The 22,955-nt window shown below is 36.7% G+C and overlaps 2 protein-coding genes across 9 annotated transcripts in view; one reads left to right on the top strand and one right to left on the bottom strand.

Moving 5' to 3' along the window:
- Window positions 1-38: 38 nt before the first annotated feature.
- On the bottom strand, window positions 39-12,430 carry LOC117330801 (biotin--protein ligase-like). Of its 6 annotated transcripts, none has more exons than XM_033889293.1 (6): window positions 12,302-12,380; window positions 6,483-6,518; window positions 5,626-5,675; window positions 3,958-4,105; window positions 3,098-3,325; window positions 39-2,059 (listed from the first exon to the last, which is right to left on the bottom strand). In XM_033889293.1, the coding sequence occupies exons 4-6, from the start codon at window positions 4,091-4,093 to the stop codon at window positions 1,506-1,508; spliced, it is 918 nt and encodes a 305-aa protein (XP_033745184.1). In that variant the 5' UTR covers window positions 4,094-4,105; window positions 5,626-5,675; window positions 6,483-6,518; window positions 12,302-12,380; the 3' UTR covers window positions 39-1,505. The 6 variants fall into 6 exon arrangements, with proteins under 6 accessions (XP_033745184.1, XP_033745185.1, XP_033745188.1 ...); XM_033889294.1 differs by having other exon boundaries at window positions 6,476-6,518; window positions 12,302-12,369; XM_033889297.1 differs by lacking the exon at window positions 5,626-5,675 and having other exon boundaries at window positions 12,302-12,381.
- Window positions 12,431-15,403: 2,973 nt separating this feature from the next.
- The window catches only part of LOC117330799, a 99,687-nt gene continuing 92,135 nt past the window's right edge, over window positions 15,404-22,955 (top strand). For 2 of the 3 annotated variants that reach the window (XM_033889292.1, XM_033889289.1), the window contains exons 1-2: window positions 15,404-15,592; window positions 18,646-18,832. In XM_033889292.1, the coding sequence (XP_033745183.1) occupies window positions 15,501-15,592; window positions 18,646-18,832 (279 nt within the window). In that variant the 5' untranslated portion in view covers window positions 15,404-15,500. The remainder of the gene's footprint in view (window positions 15,593-18,645; window positions 18,833-22,955) is intronic. The other variant, XM_033889291.1, reaches the window with a different exon arrangement.

Genomic DNA, 22,955 nt, shown 5'->3' with positions numbered 1-22,955 from the left:
GTGATGATGATGACAAAATAAAACTGCAAATATCGATATTATTTTAGTTATATTTTAATCAATATGCCAATACAATTACAGGTAAAACCAAGCAACGTAGGGAAATCTCAAATAAGAAATAAACAACATCGTCATAACGATAAAAGAGGCGTAATTTTCAAACTAAGCACAAGTATTAGTTGTAGCGCAAAAAAACAACAACAAAACAATAAAAATAAATAGTGCAGATCCAAATGAAAGCAGTTCAATGCTTAAATAATCTCTTTCCGCCGTACGTCAGAAACAATATTTAAGAATCGATCGTACGAAACGAAAAATATTGATATCACTAGAAATTTTAGTAATCATCATGTATCTTAATGTGATCAAGTCTGACAATTTTAAAAAGTCCAAAAAATACTGCCCATATTCCATCATTATATCCGATTTAAGAATTAAATTTATATATGTACATACAATATATTCAGGAATACTTTTTATGCCATCAATCGACTAATTAATCCATTGACCTGAAGTGTATGTCTGTATAAAATCGCAACATCTTGGCCATTTCAATCGAGCTATTAAACTGCTAAGCCTTGAAAGAATTGGCCTTGATACTGTGATAATCTGTATTGTTGTATATAAGAAATAAAAATTATTCTATCATATAAAATTAGTACAGGGAAACAATAAATGTCAGTTTGCATCTTCTTAAGCGATTTTGTTCAATGCATAGCTTCAAAATGTTCTAACATGCATGTAAACAAGGCGATTTTAGAAAAAGTAAAAAGGAGGTATTAGTACTATGAAAGTGGCCATGCTTTTTTTTATTGATTGTATTTTCCGTATTGATTATTTTTCACGATTTTACCAATCCTGAAAATGTTGAGAGTTACATATAGAAATTCGATCCACGGAGAAATCGGATAATAGTAATATTGGTCTCCTCGAGAACTACAGAATAAGCATGCTTTCAATTATTTGAATTAAACTTCAAAGATGATAAAATTTGCAACACTTAGATCAATTATTTATGGTTATCTCAAAACTGTTTCTTTAATACTGATGTCATCATAAATATGAAGCGAATGAGGGAAGCATTGAGAAGGCCTTACTTACATAGAAAAAGAAGCTGACTCTTCTTATTCAGAAAAATCTTAGATTACGTCATCATAGTATCAAGGAATGCTTCTCTATTTTTCTCAGACTTAAACTGCTAGAAGCTGTTCTTATGCCTGGCAGGTGGAATAATTATGCCCTACAGGCGAAATGATAATCAATCTTCGGGAGGAGATTTTAGAAGTTCAGCACTCTACTTACAACCTCGTATAATTGGCTTCGAATCTTTCATATATGGTTTTGACTACATCATTCAGTCTTGCTAGAATCTATTAATATATAAAATATTTTCGCTTAATTGGTATTATCAATACTTCAACCAACTTATTCCATGGTACAAGGGTTTAAAAAATGACATAAAATAATAAAACCTTAGCGAGACATCTACACTACTGAGTATGTGTTTAAGTTTGTATGTGTATATACTGCTTAACTAATCCCGACAAATTGAAACTCTTCGACAAAATCGCATTCCAGGACCTCATAACCAACCGTGTGTCTCTGTTCTTACTTAGACAATCACTTCTAATCCCATTTTCCTGAAGAGCAGAGCACCACAACTTATTATTGGTGACGTCGTATGATTCGAGCTCCTTTTTAATATCTTTCAAATACGGATTGCTTCCATCCAGATCCGAGCTCCGGAACTCCAACTGAACTCCGCTCAAGACAGCTACACCAGTTCCAACTTTGCATTTGACGATTGCTAAGGGCTGTGATGGAAGTCCAGAGTAAATACCCAAAGACTCAAAGGTTTCCATGGAAACGCCAGAAGATGTGTCGTTTCCCAGTTTACTAGATTCCTTGCTGTGCGGGACAAAGAGATTGCCTCCATTGAAGTAAATCTTACTGGATATGCTCCCAGGTTCTGATTTTTGGTAGAAGTCTACTGCGGCTGCGCGTGCACCTCTTTCATCTTCATAGCTGAAGGGACCATAAGCAGGTCCTATTCCACTACCTGTAAACGACGTTATAAATAAGAAATGAGTGAAGCATGCAAACTCCAAAATCATTCAGAAATAATTTGGCTGAATACGCCATAGACAAAGAAAGACAAAAACTAAATTTTGAAAATGTATGTGTAATGATACTTTTAGATATATCTACTGCAAATAAGAATGAAGTTATAACTTTCCTTTAACCAGTAACAGCCTATCAGTACAAAAATGGCGTTTCTATATGGACCAATCTATATCATATGTATATATATTTATCTGCTTAAATTTGCTATATTCATTTAAATGTCAATCAATCTAACGTATATCCGGTGAAGATTTTTATAGGTTTAGTCTGCTATTTAATCTTATCAGTACGAAAGCCGGTTGGGATCATTTTCGTAGGAACGTTAACGCGATATATCGCGAAAAAATTGCCTTCAATCGGCTTTTGTACTTTTGTATATTTGTGTACAATATTGTTGAAATACAATGACTAAACAGCAGTGTATTTCAATTCTGCTGTATCCAATTCTCAATTTTCACTGAAAATCTGTTAATATATTGTGTGTAATAAGTATAATACACCCAGACAAAGAATAAATGAGACTGATAAGGTCGTGGGGCGGTTTTCATGGGTGTGGAGGACGTGGACGAACTTTGAACATGTAACATGTAAAAATCAGCGTAGCGAGGACGTGGTCCAATCAGGACGCAGTAAGAACCAAGCAATGACGTAGTAAGGATGACATTGATCATTCAGGGCCAACATGTGCATACCCCCAAACCCTTCGTCCCTTGGGGGTAGGGGATGGGGACCATATAATTCACCATTTTGGTTGACCTTTGGCCATGAAAGGAGTTTACAAAAAGTCATTGGAATTTGTTCAATGGTTTCTGAGAAGTGAAAAATGTCAATTATTTACGGACGCACGACGACGGACAAAGTCTCAAGTGACCTCATAAATTACACAACAACTTTGTTGATTCCATTTGGAGCGTGTTCCGACCTATATAATCATCTTCCTTGCCAAATCTTTCAACAAAGAAGATGCACATACCTGGGAAGAATTTCAGTGGACGATCCCCTATGACCTCATTTGGGCCTCCTCTGTCAAATTCGATATTGTCACAGGCGTAGTATGAGCCTGCACCCAATCCAAGATACGACCCGCCATTCCGGACATAATCCCTTATCACGGTGGCACCAGAATCTCCGAGTGCGTCGATGAACCCTCTGTCAAAGCCACCCGGCATGATGAAAGCAGCAGCAGTGCTGGTCCAATTTCCTGAATGGTCCCAAATACATTAAGGTTTAAAATGGAAATTTCGCATCAGTTAGAAAAACTTACAAAATATGTTTGTAGTGATATTCGCAACAACAGAAGTGAATGCCGACAAGCAAACCAAACCTTTTTTTTCTAACTCCAACTAGATAAAACGACATGGCAAATATGTACAAAAATATTCATTTATACGGAGACCCCTGAAAATTCTGGAAGGGTAATTTTCATGGACGACTCCCAACATGTCAATCTAGATTCAACACAGTACACCAATGTTACGGTCTCAAAATAAACGCAAGGTTGCGATAAAGGATACACTATTTTCTAAAGTAATTATAATGTTGACCGCAAAACTTTTCCCCTGGTCTTCACAAAACTGCATATCAAAACCCTGTGGTATATTTACAAGTCAGCACAAGACATATTCGAGGAATAATTATCATTATTGGAAATTGGAAAAAAAAAACTTTGGACTTCAAGTCAACTTTCACGCCATAGACTGGGAAAGCAGGGATGTTGCTATCTAGAAATGGAAATTATACTATAAAAAAATCCAGAATCACATTTATTTCAATGCTTGGTGGTAACGAAATAAAAAAAAACCACACATATATCTGCCTCCATTTTTAACAAACCTTGAATGATATCGCCAGGGGATATCTTGCTGATGGAATAGACTGTTGGTTTTAGGCTCTTCTGTAGAGATCTGACAATTATCTCACTATCACCATCATCCGCTCCCGGCCCGTCGTACAGGTAGACAGTCGACATTGCCGTAAATCACTGAAAAATCCATATAAGTAAGGAATCTTTATTGTAGTTGTAAAATCAAGGGAACACTTGAAATCACAAACGGCTATATGAAAATCGAAAATATCAATGGTAAGCAATTAGTTGAAATCAGGAATGAAATCATTATATGTGCAATCTAATTAAAAAATAGATGGTCATTCTCACTACGTTACATGAACATCTAACGACATCGCATAAGGGGTCACGTCAGGGTGACCTTTTGGATTCACCAATCAAATTACTACTTACAGAATCGTGGAAGTGAATTTCGTATGTGCGAAATAGCATGACTATAGAGCGCATAGCTTGCATAATCTGACAAGTTTCAAGTCATCTCGTCCAACGAAGTATATACATATATGTAGCTATATACATCTGTACCGAAATGGTAAGCTTCTTATACATGATGTGACGAATGGGTGAGATCGATTACATCGAAAAATTGACAATTCGTCCTGAAAGTGAAATATTCAGTTGTCAAGGTCACCAGAACGTGACCTCTTATACGATGTCGTTAGATGATATGTAACGTAGTGAGGATGAACATCTATATTTTAATTAAATTGTTATATATGTGGACAGGTACATGCCTATTAACTCGAAATAAATTGCTAATATTCTAATATTGATTTACCGACGTCTTTCTATATGATAAACATTTACAGGAATATCACTTGAGCAAGTCTAACAAATCGTCGTTTGATTTATTTAGTCGATATCGCGAAAACCCGACTGCGACTAGAAATAATTGTTGCAATTTCGCCCGCAGACGTCTGAATCTGGTTAGTATTATCAGGAAACAAGAAATATCTTTAAAAAAGAAATATCTTTAAAAAAAAAGATAAACGGCATAGTTTTAATGCTGGTGGTTATAATGTAAAACTGATAGTGAAATAAATTAACGTACTAAAATTATACGGCTATGCCGAAAAATAACAATCACTCCTATTATATCAGACGCCTGTGAGTCGACATTGCGAGATTGCGAGGCCCGAACCGGCCATCATACGGCCATGGCAGCGGGACTCTACAAAAGTTCGTCTCTTACTTACTACATGCAGTACTAGTATTACAAATGACTTCATCGTCACTATTTCACGTTTAATCCCGCGCAGCAACATTCTAGCCAAACGACTACATCCGCTTCCCGGTCAACCGGTCAACGATTTCAGAACCATGCACCCAGAAATGTTAATTTGATTAACAACATTGAACAGAGTAATCCTACCATGACCACCGGTTCACATACCAGCAGGTTCAAGAGCAATGCAACACAAGAAATCGACCTGAATACACGCGACTCACTTCACAATCCGTATTAGGATAGTGTGGAGGGCATTTCTATAATATCATGGAATATATGCCGTTCTATCTGTGAAAAACTTGAATCTCAAGACATTGTAAATATTGTAAATAAATATGACGTAATATGCCTGTATGAGTGCTGGATTGATAAAGAGGATGAAATTGAATTAGAAAATTATGAAAGTCATGTTTTCCATAGAACTCACGGTAAAGGAGGTGGTTTTGTTGTTTTTATTAGGTCGTCTCTTGCTCGGCACTGTGATATAATTGAAAATATAAATGATAATATTGTTTTGTTGAAATTATCCCGATCATTATCACACGATAACCTTGACTTATACATATTTGCATGTTATTTCCCACCGATAAATAGCACAATTTATGAAAAGTGTGATAACGACATATTCATATGTCTTGAAGAAATGGTATGTCAATATAAAGATATAGGTAGAGTTATTGTTTGTGGTGATTTCAATAGCAGAACTGGCAATTATAATGATTATATAACTAATGACCAAATTAGTGTAGCTTCTGCTAATGTCCTAGCTGATATAGTAAACTATGTTCCTGATTCAGAACCTAGCAAACGTGCTAATTTGGATCCAATTATCAATCAGTTTGGTAGAAAACTCGTATCGTTATGCAAAACTACTACTTTGAGAATAGTTAATGGAAGACATAACGACGATCCTAATGGTAGTATTACCTTCTATAATAGCAGAGGAACGAGTCTTATAGATTATGTTTTAACTTTTGATAACTTCCTTTCAGATATAATTCACTTTGAAGGTGGTATTTTTAACTGTTTTTCTGACCACTCTCCAGTTTGTATAACTTTAAAAACTAAGGTACCAAAAGATTCCAAAGAAAAAGAAGTAATTAGGGAGAAACTAACTGGTGTTAAATGGAATGATGAAAATACAGTTGAGTTATGTAGAATATTGGAAAATAACAGACAGGAGTTATTGAACTGTTGCAATAGCAATGATAATAATCAGTCTGGTGTTGATAGTTGTGTCGAGAAGTTCACTGATACTTTAAAAGAATTGTTATTACCACTTACTACTGTTACTTATTCTGGACGCACTCAAAAGAAAACCTGCAAAGAAAATGAAGATAAGCCATGGTTTAACAATTCGTGTAAAACTATGTACACAGAATATAAGAGAGCCTTATATAATTTTATTGCTTGCAAAAATGAAGAAACCCACAATATACTTGTATGTAAAAAACGAAAATACAAGAAAGCAGAACTAAAACTGAAGCGGGAGTACAAAACTCACCAAGGTAATATGTTGAACTTTATGAGAAAAAATAAGCCTAAGTATTTTTATAGAAATTTTAAGAAAAGGAAAAGTACGGGTGTAAACTCAACTCTAGATGAACATGATTTTTTCCAACATTTCAAAAATCTGTCATCAACTGAAGGTACAGAGAACGAAACAGTGAGCGAGTTTATGTGCAACTATGATGCTAATATACCGCCCGATATGCTTCATGAACTTGATGATGATATTTCTGAAGAAGAAGTTAAACGAGTTATTTGTAATTTGAGCACCGCCAAAGCGTGCGGACATGATAGGTTAATAAACGATTTTTGTATCAAAGGTAAAGAAATCCTATTACCAAGTCTTGTTACATTATTTAATAACATTTTCAAATCTGGGAAATATCCGTCTAGTTGGTCTATTGGTAATATTGTACCCGTATTTAAGAAAGGTGATGTAAATGACACTAATAACTATAGAGGAATTACCCTAATTAGTTGTCTTGCCAAGATATTCACAGCGACCTTAAACAACAGACTCATGGAATTTGATAGCAAATATTCAAAAGTTAGCGATGCTCAATTTGGTTTTAGAAAGAAGATGTCTACCACAGATGCTGTTTTTGTATTACATACACTAATTCAAAAGAAATTGAAGAATAAACAGAAACTGTATTGTTGCTTCATAGATTATAAGAAGGCCTTTGACTTTGTTAATAGACAAAATTTATGGTATAAGCTTGTCAAAGAAGGAGTAGAAGGTAAAATGTTAAATAGTATACGTTCTTTGTACAATGATGTTAAATGTTGTGTTAAGTTTAATAATTGTTTGTCGGATTTCTTCTCTTGTGAAAACGGTTTATTCCAGGGTGAAATAATGTCGCCGATTTTATTTTCGCTTTATGTTAATGACTGTGAAATGCATTTTTTAACCGAAAATTGTCCATCAATAGAATTACAAATGATTAACTTATTTCTATTAATGTATGCAGATGATATGATACTAGTAGCTGAATCAGCAGAGGGGCTACAGAAAATGTTAGATTCATTGTTATTATATACTGATAAATGGAATTTAACAGTTAATGTTGAAAAAAACAAAAGTAATGGTTTTCAGAAATGGCGTTAAACTGAATGGCGCTGAGAAATGGTACTACAATGGTTGCTTACTAGAAAATGTAAATAGTTTTAGTTATCTAGGAATTTTGATGAAATTTAATGGAAAATTCTGGATAACACAAGAAAAAATAGCGGAACAAGGAAGAAAGGCATTGTTTGCTGTATCAAATATTTGTAAAAGAAAATATTTTAACGTTGAAACCCAATTAAGTATTTTTGACACTTTTGTGGGTAGTATATTGAATTATGGATCAGAGGTATGGGGATTCCATAAAGCACCTGGTGTGGAAAAATTACATTTAGGGTTTTGTAAGAGAATTTTAGGGGTTAAGAGAAGTACTCCAAATGTAATGATATATCAAGAACTTGGAAGACTACCTTTACAAATAATTCGAAAATTTAAAATTTTTAAATATTGGCTTAAACTTAAATCTTCAGACAATTGTATTTTGAAAGCGTGTTATGAAGAAATGATTCAAAGAGGCAGTGAGTGGACCGATAGTATAAGAAATGAATTATTTAGATTAGGTTTAGGATACTTATGGGAGATTGAACCCAGCGGTAACGAAACGAATATATTAAGTATTATTAAATCTAGAATACGTGATAATTTTCAACAACATTGTATGGAGTTAATAAATTCATCGTCTAAGTGTTCTTTGTACAAATATATTTGTGGAAATTTCCATCTTAAGCAGTACTTAACAAAACCCATTGGCCAACAAACTATAAAGGAAATCGCAAAAATTAGATTATCATCGCATAAGTTGTATATAGAATCTGGAAGATATAGAAATATTGAAAGAAATAATAGAATTTGTACATATTGTGACAGCGGTGATATTGAGGACGAGTATCATTTTATCATCAAATGTAATCATTTTATAGATATTAGAAAGCATTTTATCAAACTATATTACCATAAAAAACCTAGTATGGCCAAATTTATACAACTTTTAACGACGGAAAATAATAAAGATTTATGTAATTTAGGCAAATATATTTCTATCGGTTCAAAAAGACGGTTAAATGCTGTTTAATTGTTTAATGTAATAGAACGCTCTCTACACTAGCGAAGCGATCGTGTATGTGTGGGTTTGTGTGTGCTTGTGAGTTACAATGTACTTTGTATTTGTATTGTATGTTATTTGTAATGTCTGCACTGTATATATATGCACTACTGATAAACCGTAAGGTTTAAAGTAATAAATGAATTGAATTGAATTGAATCCTAATTGGTGAAATGGTGTAACTGATTCAAATATGTGCCCAACACTCGCTAGCAGGTTAGGTGTTTGGTACAAACTCCCATGAACTCCCATCCGTCGGTCCATATATTACCGTTGTAGGGTACGATGTGCGCACGATGGGAAATGTGTGTGATAGGAATTAATAACATTTAATGTTGAAACGATTAAAACGATTTTTATATAAACAATATACGGAATTTTATATGTCAGCTTATCCATCTAAGTTAGAGTCTATGTTCGAAAAGATGATTAAATGTTGTCTTTTTTGTCAACTGGATAGCTGATCAGCGGCTTGTGATTACAGGGCTCCGGTCCGTGAACTTGTATGCTGCACATATTCTCCGTGACATGTCCATTTACACCTTGGGGCAAAACTTACGAAAAAGCCTCTGAATTCTGAATCCTATTCTGTAAAATATGTGTATTTCCCACAGAAGATATTTTAAACGAGGGGAACCTTGAAATAGATCGCTATAAATAGACAGTTTGTAAGCGTACTCTCTTGCTGTTGTACGCTATGATATAACATGAACTATTTCGGATGAATTCACACAATATTTTATATACTTAAGTCTATTAGAATAAACATTTACTAATACCACAAATAAATCTACGGTGGCTGATTAAGGACATACAAAGATGTTTTTCTATGTTAGGGTCCTAACTTAGTAACCTAGGGCCCTAACATAGTAACCTAGGGCCCTAACATAGTATCCTAGGGCCCTAACATAGTAACCTATAGGGCCCTAACATAGTAACCTAGGGCCCTAACATAGTAACCTATAGGGCCCTAACATAGTAACCTAGGGCCCTAACTTAGTAACCTAGGGCCCTAACATAGTAACCTAGGGCCCTAACATAGTAACCTAGGGCCCTAACATAGTAACCTAGGGCCCTAACTTAGTAACCTAGGGCCCTAACATAGTAACCTAGGGTCCTAACATAGTAACCTAGGGCCCTAACATAGCTATCTTACTGTCCTAGGTTACTATGTTAGGGCCCTAGGTTACTATGTTAGGGCCCTAGGTTACTATGTTAGGGCCCTATAAGTTACTATGTTAGGGCCCTAGGTTACTATGTTAGGGCCCTAGGTTACTATGTTAGGGCCCTATAGGTTACTATGTTAGGGCCCTAGGTTACTATGTTAGGGCCCTAGGTTACTATGTTAGGGCCCTAGGTTACTATGTTAGGGTCCTAGGTTACTATGTTAGCGTCCTAGGTTACTATGTTAGGGTCCTAGGTTACTATGTTAGGGCCCTAGGTTACTAAGTTAGGGCCCTAAGATAGCTATGTTAGGGCCCTAGGTTATTATGTTAGGGTCCTAGGTTACTAAGTTAGGGTCTTAGGTTACTAAGTTAGGGTCCTAGGTTACTAAGTTAGGGTCCTAGGTTACTATGTTAGGGCCCTAGGTTACTAAGTTAGGGCCCTAAGATAGCTATGTTAGGGCCCTAGGTTACTATGTTAGGGCCCTAGGTTACTATGTTAGGGCCCTATAGGTTACTATGTTAGGGCCCTAGGTTACTATGTTAGGGCCCTTAGATAGCTATGTTAGGGTCCTAGGTTACTATGTTAGGGCCCTATAGGTTACTATGTTAGGGCCCTAGGTTACTATGTTAGGGCCCTATAGGTTACTATGTTAGGGCCCTAGGTTACTATGTTAGGGCCCTAGGTTACTATGTTAGGGCCCTAGGTTACTATGTTAGGGCCCTATAGGTTACTATGTTAGGGCCCTAGGTTACTATGTTAGGGCCCTAGGTTACTATGTTAGGGCCCTATAGGTTACTATGTTAGGGCCCTATAGGTTACTATGTTAGGACCCTTAGATAGCTATATTAGAGCCCTAGGTTACTATGTTAGAGCCCTAAGATAACTATGTTAGGGCCCTAGGTTACTATGTTAGGGCCCTATAGGTTACTAAGTTAGGGCCCTAAGATAGCTATGTTAGGGCCCTAGGTTACTATGTTAGGGCCCTAGGTTACTATGTTAGGGCCCTATAGGTTACTATGTTAGGGCCCTAGGTTACTATGTTAGGGCCCTATAGGTTACTATGTTAGGGCCCTAGGTTACTAAGTTAGGGCCCTTAGATAGCTATGTTAGGGCCCTATAGGTTACTATGTTAGGACCCTAGGTTACTATGTTAGGGCCCTATAGGTTACTATGTTAGGGCCCTAGGTTACTATGTTAGGGCCCTTAGATAGCTATGTTAGGGCCCTATAGGTTACTATGTTAGGACCCTAGGTTACTATGTTAGGGCCCTTAGATAGCTATGTTAGGGCCCTATAGGTTACTATGTTAGGACCCTAGGTTACTATGTTAGGGCCCTTAGATAGCTATGTTAGGGCCCTATAGGTTACTATGTTAGGGCCCTAGGTTACTATGTTAGGGCCCTATAGGTTACTAAGTTAGGGCCCTAAGATAGCTATGTTAGGGCCCTAGGTTACTATGTTAGGGCCCTTAGATAGCTATGTTAGGGCCCTATAGGTTACTATGTTAGGACCCTAAGATAGCTTTGTTAGGGCCCTATAGGTTACTATGTTAGGGCCCTAGGTTACTATGTTAGGGCCCTATAGGTTACTAAGTTAGGGCCCTTAGATAGCTATGTTAGGGCCCTAGGTTACTATGTTAGGGCCCTAGGTTACTATGTTAGGGCCCTATAGGTTACTATGTTAGGACCCTAGGTTACTATGTTAGGGCCCTTAGATAGCTATGTTAGGGCCCTATAGGTTACTATGTTAGGGCCCTAAGATAGCTTTGTTAGGGCCCTAGGTTACTAAGTTAGGGCCCTAACATAGAAAACAATCTGTGTATGCTTATAGCCGCGAGACGTCACAACCACAGGGACTTGTTACGAGTTTCAATATACATGTACATGTATTATACTTTATATATAAACACAGGGACAAATCCCTAACCAGGGTCTATCAACATACATTGTTTTAAGGAACAAAGTCCCTGTGTTATAACCGACTCAAGGCTCCGTTATTCTGAAATTGAAACTTTTGCCTGACGCATTCATGATCATAATCTCGCTATATAGGCTATTTACCATTACATAGCTGTGCTAACGTGTCAAATTACCTGGCTACTAACATACAAACGTACTAAAATACTTATTTACACTATAGAAATAAACACGCTGATGAAAATATTATGATATTTTAATAAAATTATTCCGTAATTTTCTGTAAACTAGAAAAACATTACATCACACATACACTTGCTGGAATATAAACAATTTATACTTACATATTGTAAGCTAGTTATCCAGATATCAGATACAGCTGCTTCCAGTATACCAGATTATATGCGTTATACAGTTTATATGTATAAAATCACCTAAAGTGAAAGTAGAAAAAACCCACGGAAAACGTTGTGGGCGTTTACGTAACCCGATGACTCAGCTTCCGAGAATATGTTATTAACGCACAGGCACGTGCCGGGAGTCATCTTTTCTGACAGATAACGGGGAGATTTATTTTCGAGGATTAAATTCGCTATTAATGAAAACCATCTCATGCTTATACCATAAGACATAGTGTACCAGCGCATACAATGGTACATCGATTTATTTCTAGCGATGTTCAATTAAATAAAACTCATCAGATGGATTCCACATCAGGGGTTTATTTAGAAAAGTAAACCTTATCACGCTATTCATGAACTTTGGGCACTAAGGTGCCCGATTTTCCTCTGGTCCTGACACCATCTCTGGTCAGACATGGTGTCAGGGCCAGCGGAAACCCTAGTTATGTACTAAGCATCACTGACTGACACTGTTGGTTGACACTATAGTCTCCGAGATTATCATTACCTGTCACATTTTAACTCATGTTCTATTTAAAATATACAGTGTCAGGTGCGTGTTCTTTCTAAATACAAGAACTAACTTAGGAGAAGACCGTGAGAATCGGGAGAAGTCAGCAAGTTTGATAGTCAAGTTTGATAGTCAGAAAGTTTGATAGTCAGAAAGGTTGATAGTCAGAAAGGTTGATAGTCAGAAAGTTTGATAGTCAGAAAGCAGTTTAATTAATGAGTTATGTCAGTGGCGGGGCCGTGTGGAGAGAGTGTCAGCATTCTCGCCGTCGAGTTTTCGCATTCTCGCGTTTTCGCTCTTTCGCAATCTCGCGTTTTCGCTCCCTCGCCGTCGCGTTTTCGCATTCTCGCGTTCTCGACCTAAGGTCGAGAGTGCGAGAATGCGAGATTTGATACTTGGCCCTAACGAGCCACCATATTAAAGGCTTGTATGATTGTGTCTACCCAGACGAGTTCAGTCTTGCAAGGTACATCAAATTGAGATGATGTAACCGGAGCACACATGCCGTATATGTAAGTAGCTGTATATGTGTTGTGTTGTAAATAAACTGTATAGGAATAAATGGATTAGCTCGGCGTTATAAATACTACGTGACTCGGCAAATCGGTGGTTCCGTCACAGAATGAATCATAAGATAATAACATCTCCCATCTAGATTTATTTTGAAATTTCTCTCTGTCTATTTTTAATTTTCACTAGTTACCTCATAGGTATATCCACTAGCCCGAGTTTCATCTGGCCCCGACACCATGTCTGATGGTGTCAGGGCCAGAGGAATCTCGGGCTAGTAATTTCACATACTCTCAGGATGGTATCACTGACGAGCCAAAGAAGGACGAAACAGCTGTATACCGGAGTTTAATTAATTTTGGTTCTACCATATCTTACTCTCAATTGATCTTGAACGATGTTGTAACGTTAGATTGGTTTTTGTATAAGGCAATGTTGTACTGACCATATTTGTGATATTATCAACAGTGTTGGACGCGGCGCATGCGCCTTGGAAACGTACACGTTACACTACTGTGATTGTCACCCATCTGAGGATTCAGTTGAGCGTTCATCCTTCTCATGATTTAGTTGAGCATTCACCCCATCTGAGGATTTAGTTGAGCATTCACTTCCTCTGAGAATTTAGTTGAGCGTTCACCCATCTGAGGATTTAGTTGAGCGTTCACTTCTTCTGAGAATTTAGTTGAGCGTTCACCCCATCTGAGGATTTAGTTGAGCATTCACCCCATCTGAGGATTTAGTTGAGTATTCACTTCTTCTGAGAATTTAGTTGAGCGTTCACCCATCTGAGGTTTTGTTGAGCGTTCACCCATCTGAGGATTTAGTTGAGCATTCACCCCATCTGAGGATTTAGTTGAGCATTCACCCCTTCTGAGGATTAAATTGAGCGTTCACCCATCTGAGGATTTAGTTGAGCATTCACCCATCTGAGGATTTAGTTGAGCATTCACTTCTTCTGAGAATTTAGTTGAGCGTTCACCCATCTGAGGATTTAGTTGAGCATTCACCCCATCTGAGGATTTAGTTGAGCATTCACTTCTTCTGAGAATTTAGTTGAGCGTTCATCCCATCTGAGGATTTGGTTGAGCATTCACCCCATCTGAGGATTTAGTTGAGCGTTCACCCATCTGAGGATTTTGTGGAGCGTTCACCCCATCTGAGGATTTAGTTGAGCATCCACCCCATCTGAGGATTTAGTTGAGCGTTCACCCATCTGAGGATTTAGTTGAGCATTCACCCCATCTGAGGATTTAGTTGAGCATTCACCCCATCTGAGGATTTAGTTGAGCATTCACCCCTTCTGAGGATTTAGGTCTATCCTATAATGTGAATGAGAGATAATCATAATGAACACTGACCGAGATCGAGGTACAATTTTCACCGAATTTTTTAATCTAGTCCCCTAAAAAGTCTGAAAATGTGCAATACACACTAAGGAAGGTCTAATTACACATAGACTGTAACAATTTCTCAGGTTCTTGTGATTTCAAGATTATGATCATGTTCACGATAATCTAAACTTAGTGATCATGAAAAACCTCCCAAATACTCTAGGTTAGTATCAAATCAGTTTATTCAAGGACGTTTTATATTCAAATATTAACAATTTGGGTCCTATATGATTAACTCAGCGTTCTAAACAATTTTAAGTCGTTTAAAAGACGCTGAGCTAAATTGAGACTCTGCATATATATTTACAGATAATATTAGCCCGAGTTTTCTCTGGGCCTGTCACCAGAGGCCCTGTCACCAGACATGGTGACAGGGCCAGAGAAAACTCGGGCGAAGAATAATATATTTAATTAGCTTGTTGACAAGTAATGGGCTTTACTGACTTACCGTTTGTATTTCTTTTTAATCACATTTCAAGTAGAAAAAGATGATATATTTAATTCTGAATCCTTCACTGAAATACGTTGACAGTTTGTCAGAAACACGTGGCATTGTATACAAATTTATTTCAGGCGGGAAATGCTTTAGCGTAGTCACGTGGCACGAAGTTTCCATAGTGGTTCTTCCAGGTCACATGATAAACAAATATCGTTGCAGGACCTTGGCAAGGTGCCCTGAAGGTGTTTGGTCTATGAATGAATATTTAATGATGTCATAGACAACTCCATGATGGCACTGAAAACTAAAACCCATCTATCCAGCACGCTGCCACATGTTTTGAGGGAATATGTGCCGGAATATGAACCTAAACAGACATCGTAAGTATCGAGCCGATATGTTTACATCAACGTAACATGTCAACCATTGACACATGCGCGCCACGGTCACTTCACGACGAAGGGTCGATATGGTTGTTTCTATATTCAATGAAGTACAACTGAAATAAACATCTCTCTGTGTTAATAGTGTTCCTAAAATGTATTATGATGAATTCATGATTTATTTTCAGTGACATTGTAATCACCGGTAAAATCAACCCGTTGAATCTCACCATTGGCGTTTTCTTTGATCAAGGGGAGGCAACTCCATTCAATTTTGACATAAGATATATTTTGTCTGCTACATTTAGGCGTCTATAGCTAGGCCTCTGATTATTCGAATAGATTAATAAAATAATTGTAAATCGGATCATTCACACAATTTCATGATAAAAATAATACATTTGGCATATATCTCTGATCAGAAAGTAAATGTTATTTGTAAATGTAAATATATTTATATTAAATTCCAGTAGAAATACGTGTACTCCCTGTATATATATATAAATTCTGTTTAAAATAGTTGTACTTCTCTATATATTGCTATCCACAACAGGTGGTGTGTCATGGCATGTTTCCACTGTCACAACACATTTCCTTCGTCACAACAGGTGACATCTCCTTGTCAAAAAAATGTCCTTGGACACCACAGATGTCCTCTGTTGCAACAAGTATCCTGTCACAACAGGTGTCCTCTGTCAGAAAATGTGTACTCTGTCACAACAAATGTGGTTTGTCACGACAAGTGTTCACAGTGTCACATGTGTCACAACAAGTGCCCTCAAGATCTGTTACAACAAATGATCTCTGTCACAACAAATGTCCTCTGTCACAACAAATGTTCTCTGTCACAACAAATGCAGTCACAACAAATGTCCTCTGTCACAACAAATGTTCTCTGTCACAAGTGTCCTCTGTCACAACAAATGTTCTCTGTCACAAGTGTCCTCTGTCACAACAAATGTTCTCTGTCACAACAAGTGCCCTCAAGATCTGTTACAACAAATGTCCTCTGTCACAACAAATGTTCTCTGTCACAACAAATGTTCTCTGTCACAACAAATGTTCTCTGTCACAACAAATGCAGTCACAACAAATGTTCTCTGTCACAACAAATGTTCTCTGTCACAAGTGTCCTCTGTCACAACAAATGTCCTCTGTCACAACAAATGTCCTCTGTCACAACAAATGTCCTCTGTCACAACAAATGTTCTCTGTCACAAGTGTCCTCTGTCACAACAAATGTTCTCTGTCACAACAGATGTTCTCTGTCACAACAAGTGCCCTCAAGATCTGTTACAACAAATGTTCTCTGTCACAACAAATGCAGTCACAACAAATATCCTCTGTCACAACAAATGTTCTCTGTCACAACAAGTGCCCTCAAGATCTGTTACAACAAATGTTCTCTGTCACAACAAATGTTCTCTGTCACAACAAATGCCCTCTGTCACAGCAAATATTCTCTGTCACAACAAGTGTCCTCTGTCACAACAAATGTCCTCTGTCACAACAAATGTTCTCTGTCACAACAAATGTTCTCTGTCACAACAAGTGCCCTCAAGATCTGTTACAACAAATGTTCTCTGTCACAACAAATGTTCTCTGTCACAAGTGTCCTCTGTCACAACAAATGTTCTCTGTCACAACAAGTGCCCTCAAGATCTGTTACAACAAATGTTCTCTGTCACAACAAATGTTCTCTGTCACAACAAATGCCCTCTGTCACAGCAAATATTCTCTGTCACAACAAGTGTCCTCTGTCACAACAAATGTCCTCTGTCACAACAAATGTTCTCTGTCACAACAAATGTTCTCTGTCACAACAAATGTTCTCTGTCACAAGTGTCCTCTGTCACAACAAATGTTCTCTGTCACAACAAGTGCCCTCAAGATCTGTTACAACAAATGTTCTCTGTCACAACAAATGCAGTCACAACAAATGTCCTCTGTCACAACAAATATTCTCTGTCACAACAAGTGTCCTCTGTCACAACAAATGTTCTCTGTCACAACAAATGTTCTCTGTCACAACAAATGCCCTCTGTCACAGCAAATATTCTCTGTCACAACAAGTGTCCTCTGTCACAACAAATGTCCTCTGTCACAACAAATGTCCTCTGTCACAACAAACGCCCTCTGTCACTAAGGTTCAAAGTTTCAGAACATGTGTCCTAGTCTGTCACAACAAGTGCCCTCAAGATCTAGATCTGTCACAACAAATGTTCTCTGTCACAACAAATGCCCTCTGTCACAACAAATGCCCTCTGTCACAGCAGATGTCCTCTGTCACAGCAGATGTCCTCTGTCAAAACAAGTGCTCTCTGTCACAACAAATGCCCTCGAGCTCTATCACCACAAATATTCTCTGTCACAACAAGTGCCCTCAAGATCTAGATCTGTCACAACAAATGCCCTCTATCACAATAAATATTCTCTGTCACAACAAATGTTCTCTGTCACAACAAGTGTCCTCTGTCACAACAAATGCCCTCTGTCACAGCAGATGTCCTCTGTCAAAACAAGTGCTCTCTGTCACAACAAATGCCCTCGAGCTCTATCACCACAAATATTCTCTGTCACAACAAATGCCCTCTGTCACAACAAGTGCCCTCAAGATCTAGATCTGTCACAACAAATGCCCTCTATCACAATAAATATTCTCTGTCACAACAAATGCCCTCTGTCACAACAAGTGCCCAATGTCACAACAAATGACCTCTGTCACAACAGTTGTTTACTGTCACAACCAGTGACAGCCTCTGTCACGACAGTTAAATTGTCCACTGTTACAACAAGTACCCATGCAGTCACCACAGTTGTCCATTGTCACAACAAGTCTTTGTCAAAGCAAGTGTCTTTTGTCACAACAGGTGATAAATGGGTCAAATCAAGGAGCATCGTGCAGGAATCGGTGAGGTGGTTTTTCACATAGTTTTCTTGAACTTGCAATATGAAACATGAAAAATAATATTTTGAATATATAGTTTTATTTATGAGCTCTTTACGATGTGCCTTTCAACTATATACCTATTATATCAATTTCATTGCAGTCCTGCCAAAAGTTTGACACTGTCCAGACTTGAGTCACCATCAAAATCTGACCAGTCTGAGGGTCAGCAATCGAGCCGAGATTTGACCAGGCAGCAGTCACGTCGTACCAATGACCAGACAAAGACGGCCAGCCCATCACCCAGCCATTATCATGGACATAAAAAGAAACAGATGAGTGATAATCAGGTAGATATATATAGGTAGCCGCCATTGTTCATTGTCGTCTGCTCTTCATCTTCCTGTATAATTTCCCAGAAACAAACTTAAACATTTGTTTGTTTGCTGGCTTTATTGCCCAGTGAACAGCCAGGGTTATTTTGAGGTGGGGGTCTACTTGTAGTAGTTGGTGACTACCTCAAAGAACAACATATGGGAGGCCCGTTGCATGCCATCCAGAGAAATTAGGGTAAAGTGTCTTGACACGACAGCACAGATTGGTCTGTTTCTCAGCTTCCTAAAAAACATAAACCAACATATGATAAGGGAGGGTTGAACCATCCACCTCGGACCTTCACCTGAGGTTACGTGGCTGGCGCTCTTACCGACTAAGTTGTCATAGCCCCTTACACATTTCACAGACCCGGCCGTGAACTACAAACTTCAGTGATCCTGATGAATACATCACCAATGTCATCGGTATGACTCGCAACATCATTTTACTTGTCATTATTTAAATTGAAAAGGAAGGAATCGTCATTAGTGTTTGGCCGATTCTCGATTATAATTGATCATTCAGTTGATAACAAGTATTTTGTAAATTTGGAGTAAAACCTCATAATTAGTTATTGTTAATATATTTCTCTTGTATTGGTTAGGCCAGAAAAGTGTGATTTGTTGATTTTTTAGATAAGTTTATTTATAGCATAATCAGCCTGTTATCAAATGAATTCATCTGCGTTATAATCTTGCATACGTCACTAGTGTAATATACCAGTTTTTCATTGGCTGAGCCAACCAGAAATCGATTATGACATCATACATGATAATATGGACAATGGCAAGAATGACACAACAAAATGGCTGTCTCTGTTTAAGTCCTCCACATTTTGACTCTAACCTGTCAAAATGAGTTATGTGGTTCAAATCCTCTTAAATGATTGAGTTGTCATAAATTTTCTTATGTCGAGATTTAAAGAAACTCGTTTTTGAAATTTTAATGTTTGCTTTCCAAGGCTTGCAAATATAAAAACTTCTAAGACTTTTTTTATAAAATCAAATTATATGAAATAAAAACTCACTTGAGATCCAGTATTTATAAACGCAATAAGTATATATGTTGTTTGAAGAATATGCGATAAAGAGAATAGAAATGAAAACTGCCAACAAAAAATATCCCATTAATGTGAGAAATTGTTAATAGTTGGCATTGACCGTCTGATTGCATAATCTGCATAATCGAAAATTTAGTTAAATTATTTTAAATGAATAATGTATTATGATTTTCCAACTGATTCCAAACACATGATCATCATTCGTAGTGGAACTATGTAGTCCTCAGCAACATTTTGGATATTAAGGAGTCTTAGTATCAATAAGAGTTATTTCCCTTGGATTGCTAACTTTGTTTCTTTTATTGATTTTATACACAGTTTTAAAATTCACTTCTTTATACATAATTGTACTACTTGGTATATCAGAGAAATGAAATCCATGTATTTGTGAATCATAGTATATCTGGACCATGAAATGAATTGCGTAAATATTAGATCTGATCGATCACACAATTATAGGACATCACATACTATCAGTTTTATTTTAATGAAAAATGAAGATTGCTTTTTCCATCACTTACTTCATCATCATTTTTTGTCTGATCTTATAATACATGCATGCATTATTTAAATTAAATAGCCAATTTTAAATTACATTAGTGTACCTCAAAAATGATGACATCATTACTTAATGTGTACATTGTAAATTTTCACTGGGTTTAATTTACCAATGATACATTTGTGTTTTATGGCCAATTGCAAGTGTGTCCTGCCGGACAAGAATTGATGTTTCAGTTTGGTAAATCCAAACAAATGTTAGATATAGAGCTACAATGTGTTGGAAGCAATCAGCTGTGATGAAGCAGCCCAGAAATCAATGGATCCAGAGTGGTACGCCATTGACGGAGCTTGACTGACATACACATCTCATTCCCAATCCTCTGTTGCAATATTGATCTCAGTTCCAGTATAGACTAGTACAAGCAATGTAGCTCTAGCTTCCGTCTCCTTAACCATCCCACCGCTGCCACCAAACAGCCCCTGGTACACACCATACTACCAACCCCTGTCCGTTACAAACACACTTCTGTAGATGCCGAGTTAAAATTGTCCTTTACCAATCGGTGCTGTGCTAATCGGCATGTAGTCGACTGTTGTCATTAGATACCAAACAACTCCATTTTAATTAATGGGATCGTTGTTATCCTATCCGATTTATTAGAAAAGTAAATTTATATGAATAGTTGAGTATTGTGGCATGTAAAAAAATACTGTCAGCATATAGTGAAGATTTATAGTCCCAGCATAAAATTCATTGATTCGACTGTAATAAAATGTTGCACAGTATGACGGAAAGTGAAGGGTCATTCCATCACTCCAGAGAGGAGGTGCTCAGTTTTGCTTTAAATATCTTTAAATTTGTGATAATGTGTTATTGATTAAAACCATATAAAAAAAAAAGAAGAAAAAGACGAAGAAAAAACATAGATTTGAGCAATTTGTAAGTTATGTGTAATTAATGAAAATTCAAATTAATCAGAGGTTTAAAGTATATTTTTTCATTCTGAATTTTGTTGAATGATATTATATAATTACAATTAGCACATAAGATAACCATTACTTGTAAGAAGGTAAAATTTTATTGTCTCATTTTCTAATTTTTTTTTTTTTGAGATACATTATCTAGTAGCTGTGGTTTATTGATTAAGACTGAATTTTATTTCATTTTCCAATAATCTATTTTATAGAAAGAGAATGTTGTTTTATTCAAATATTTTAATTCAATTCAGTTGTAGAATAGAACAAAATCATTAGCCAGTATTGGGAACGTTTGTTTTCATAAATAAGTTTTGGTACATATAGGTAAACTATTATGTAGATTAAAATAATGAACTATGTATTAATTCATAAACGTAAACTTCATTTAGTTGACAACAATTGCAAAACAAGTTGTATAAACTTACATTAATCACGCATGTTGGCCCGCATTGAAGCGTGAAGGGGTCTTACGGTGGGAGGAAACCAAAGAATCAGGGGAAAACCCATGTGGTCGGGCAGGTGACCCCATATCTTTTCACATCCAATCAGGGAAATTGAACCCTGGCCACCTAGGTGAAAGGCAAGTGTGTTACCACTGTGCACCCGACCACCCTTATTATGAATTTATTTGAGACCGTATGATATTTTATATACTCAATTAGCTGCAATATCTTAATAATATCCAATGTTGCAATTAAAATTGAGGTAGTTTATATGCAAAATGGAAAACTGAATAAATTTTCAGACTATAAAAAAACATAAAAGTGATATATTTAGAATCACAAGGTCGTTCAGGCTTATAGGCTAGCAATCAGTATTTTGTTTTTGGAGAAATTTTTGTGTTACTTTTATCAGTCTTTCATAAAAATGTCACATTTCTGCTAACAGTAGCATAGCTGATCTTTCTTGTGCGTTCCTGAAAAGCTACTGTGTAAAAGCAGTCTTTATGATAATGTTAAAAACTTTATGAAAATTATTATTGATTTGAAAAGTTAATTGAAATGGATTTTGTTTCATTTATGTACAGATATAGGTTCAGCTGAATGACACTGTGACATATATGATTTACTGTAAATTCCGCTGGGAAATATGAAAACTACAATAACTAGGTGATGTGTATCAGACAGGATGAGTAATTATGGCGGATATTTTCACTCAAACATTTCATAAATATGACATGTATGAAACATTTATAGGATTATTCTCCTATTCTTTTGAATACTATCCTAAACACGTATTGTGTTTGTTGAGTGCCTGGTTTGGGAATATTTAGGATACAAGAGTTTATGTCCTGGCATGTCTGCTTTTCTGTTCATTCTTTTGTCAACTTTTCCTTTTAAACCAGAAAGACAGATGTATTGGTTTGTTGTTGGACAAAAGAGGTTCAAAATGGTGAAACCAGAAAGACAGATGCTTAAGAAACTAAAAATTGTGCGGGATCAACTAATTCAACAGGCTGGAAAAATAGAAATATTTGAAATTGTGTAAAATGATTGAAGAAAGTTATATAGCCCCCTTTCCTGCCCCAGGACCCTCTAGACCCAGATTATATATCTTGC

Source organism: Pecten maximus, chromosome 7, assembly GCF_902652985.1.
Source record: "Pecten maximus chromosome 7, xPecMax1.1, whole genome shotgun sequence".
Lineage (NCBI taxonomy): Eukaryota > Metazoa > Mollusca > Bivalvia > Pectinida > Pectinidae > Pecten > Pecten maximus.
Note: the sequence above shows the minus strand (reverse complement) of the source record. Positions and strands in the feature narration are given on the sequence as shown.

Bases quoted from the DNA above. Each gene is read 5' to 3' on its own strand.
- LOC117330801 (XM_033889295.1), bottom strand. From the start codon at position 4,093: ATGTCGACTGTCTACCTGTACGACGGGCCGGGAGCGGATGATGGTGAT. The intron at 3,326-3,957 runs GTTTGTTAAAAA...GGGACCATTCAG, and splicing joins CCCTGGCGATATCATTCAAG to GAAATTGGACCAGCACTGCT. The intron at 2,060-3,097 runs GTATGTGCATCT...CGTCGTTTACAG, and splicing joins TCCACTGAAATTCTTCCCAG to GTAGTGGAATAGGACCTGCT.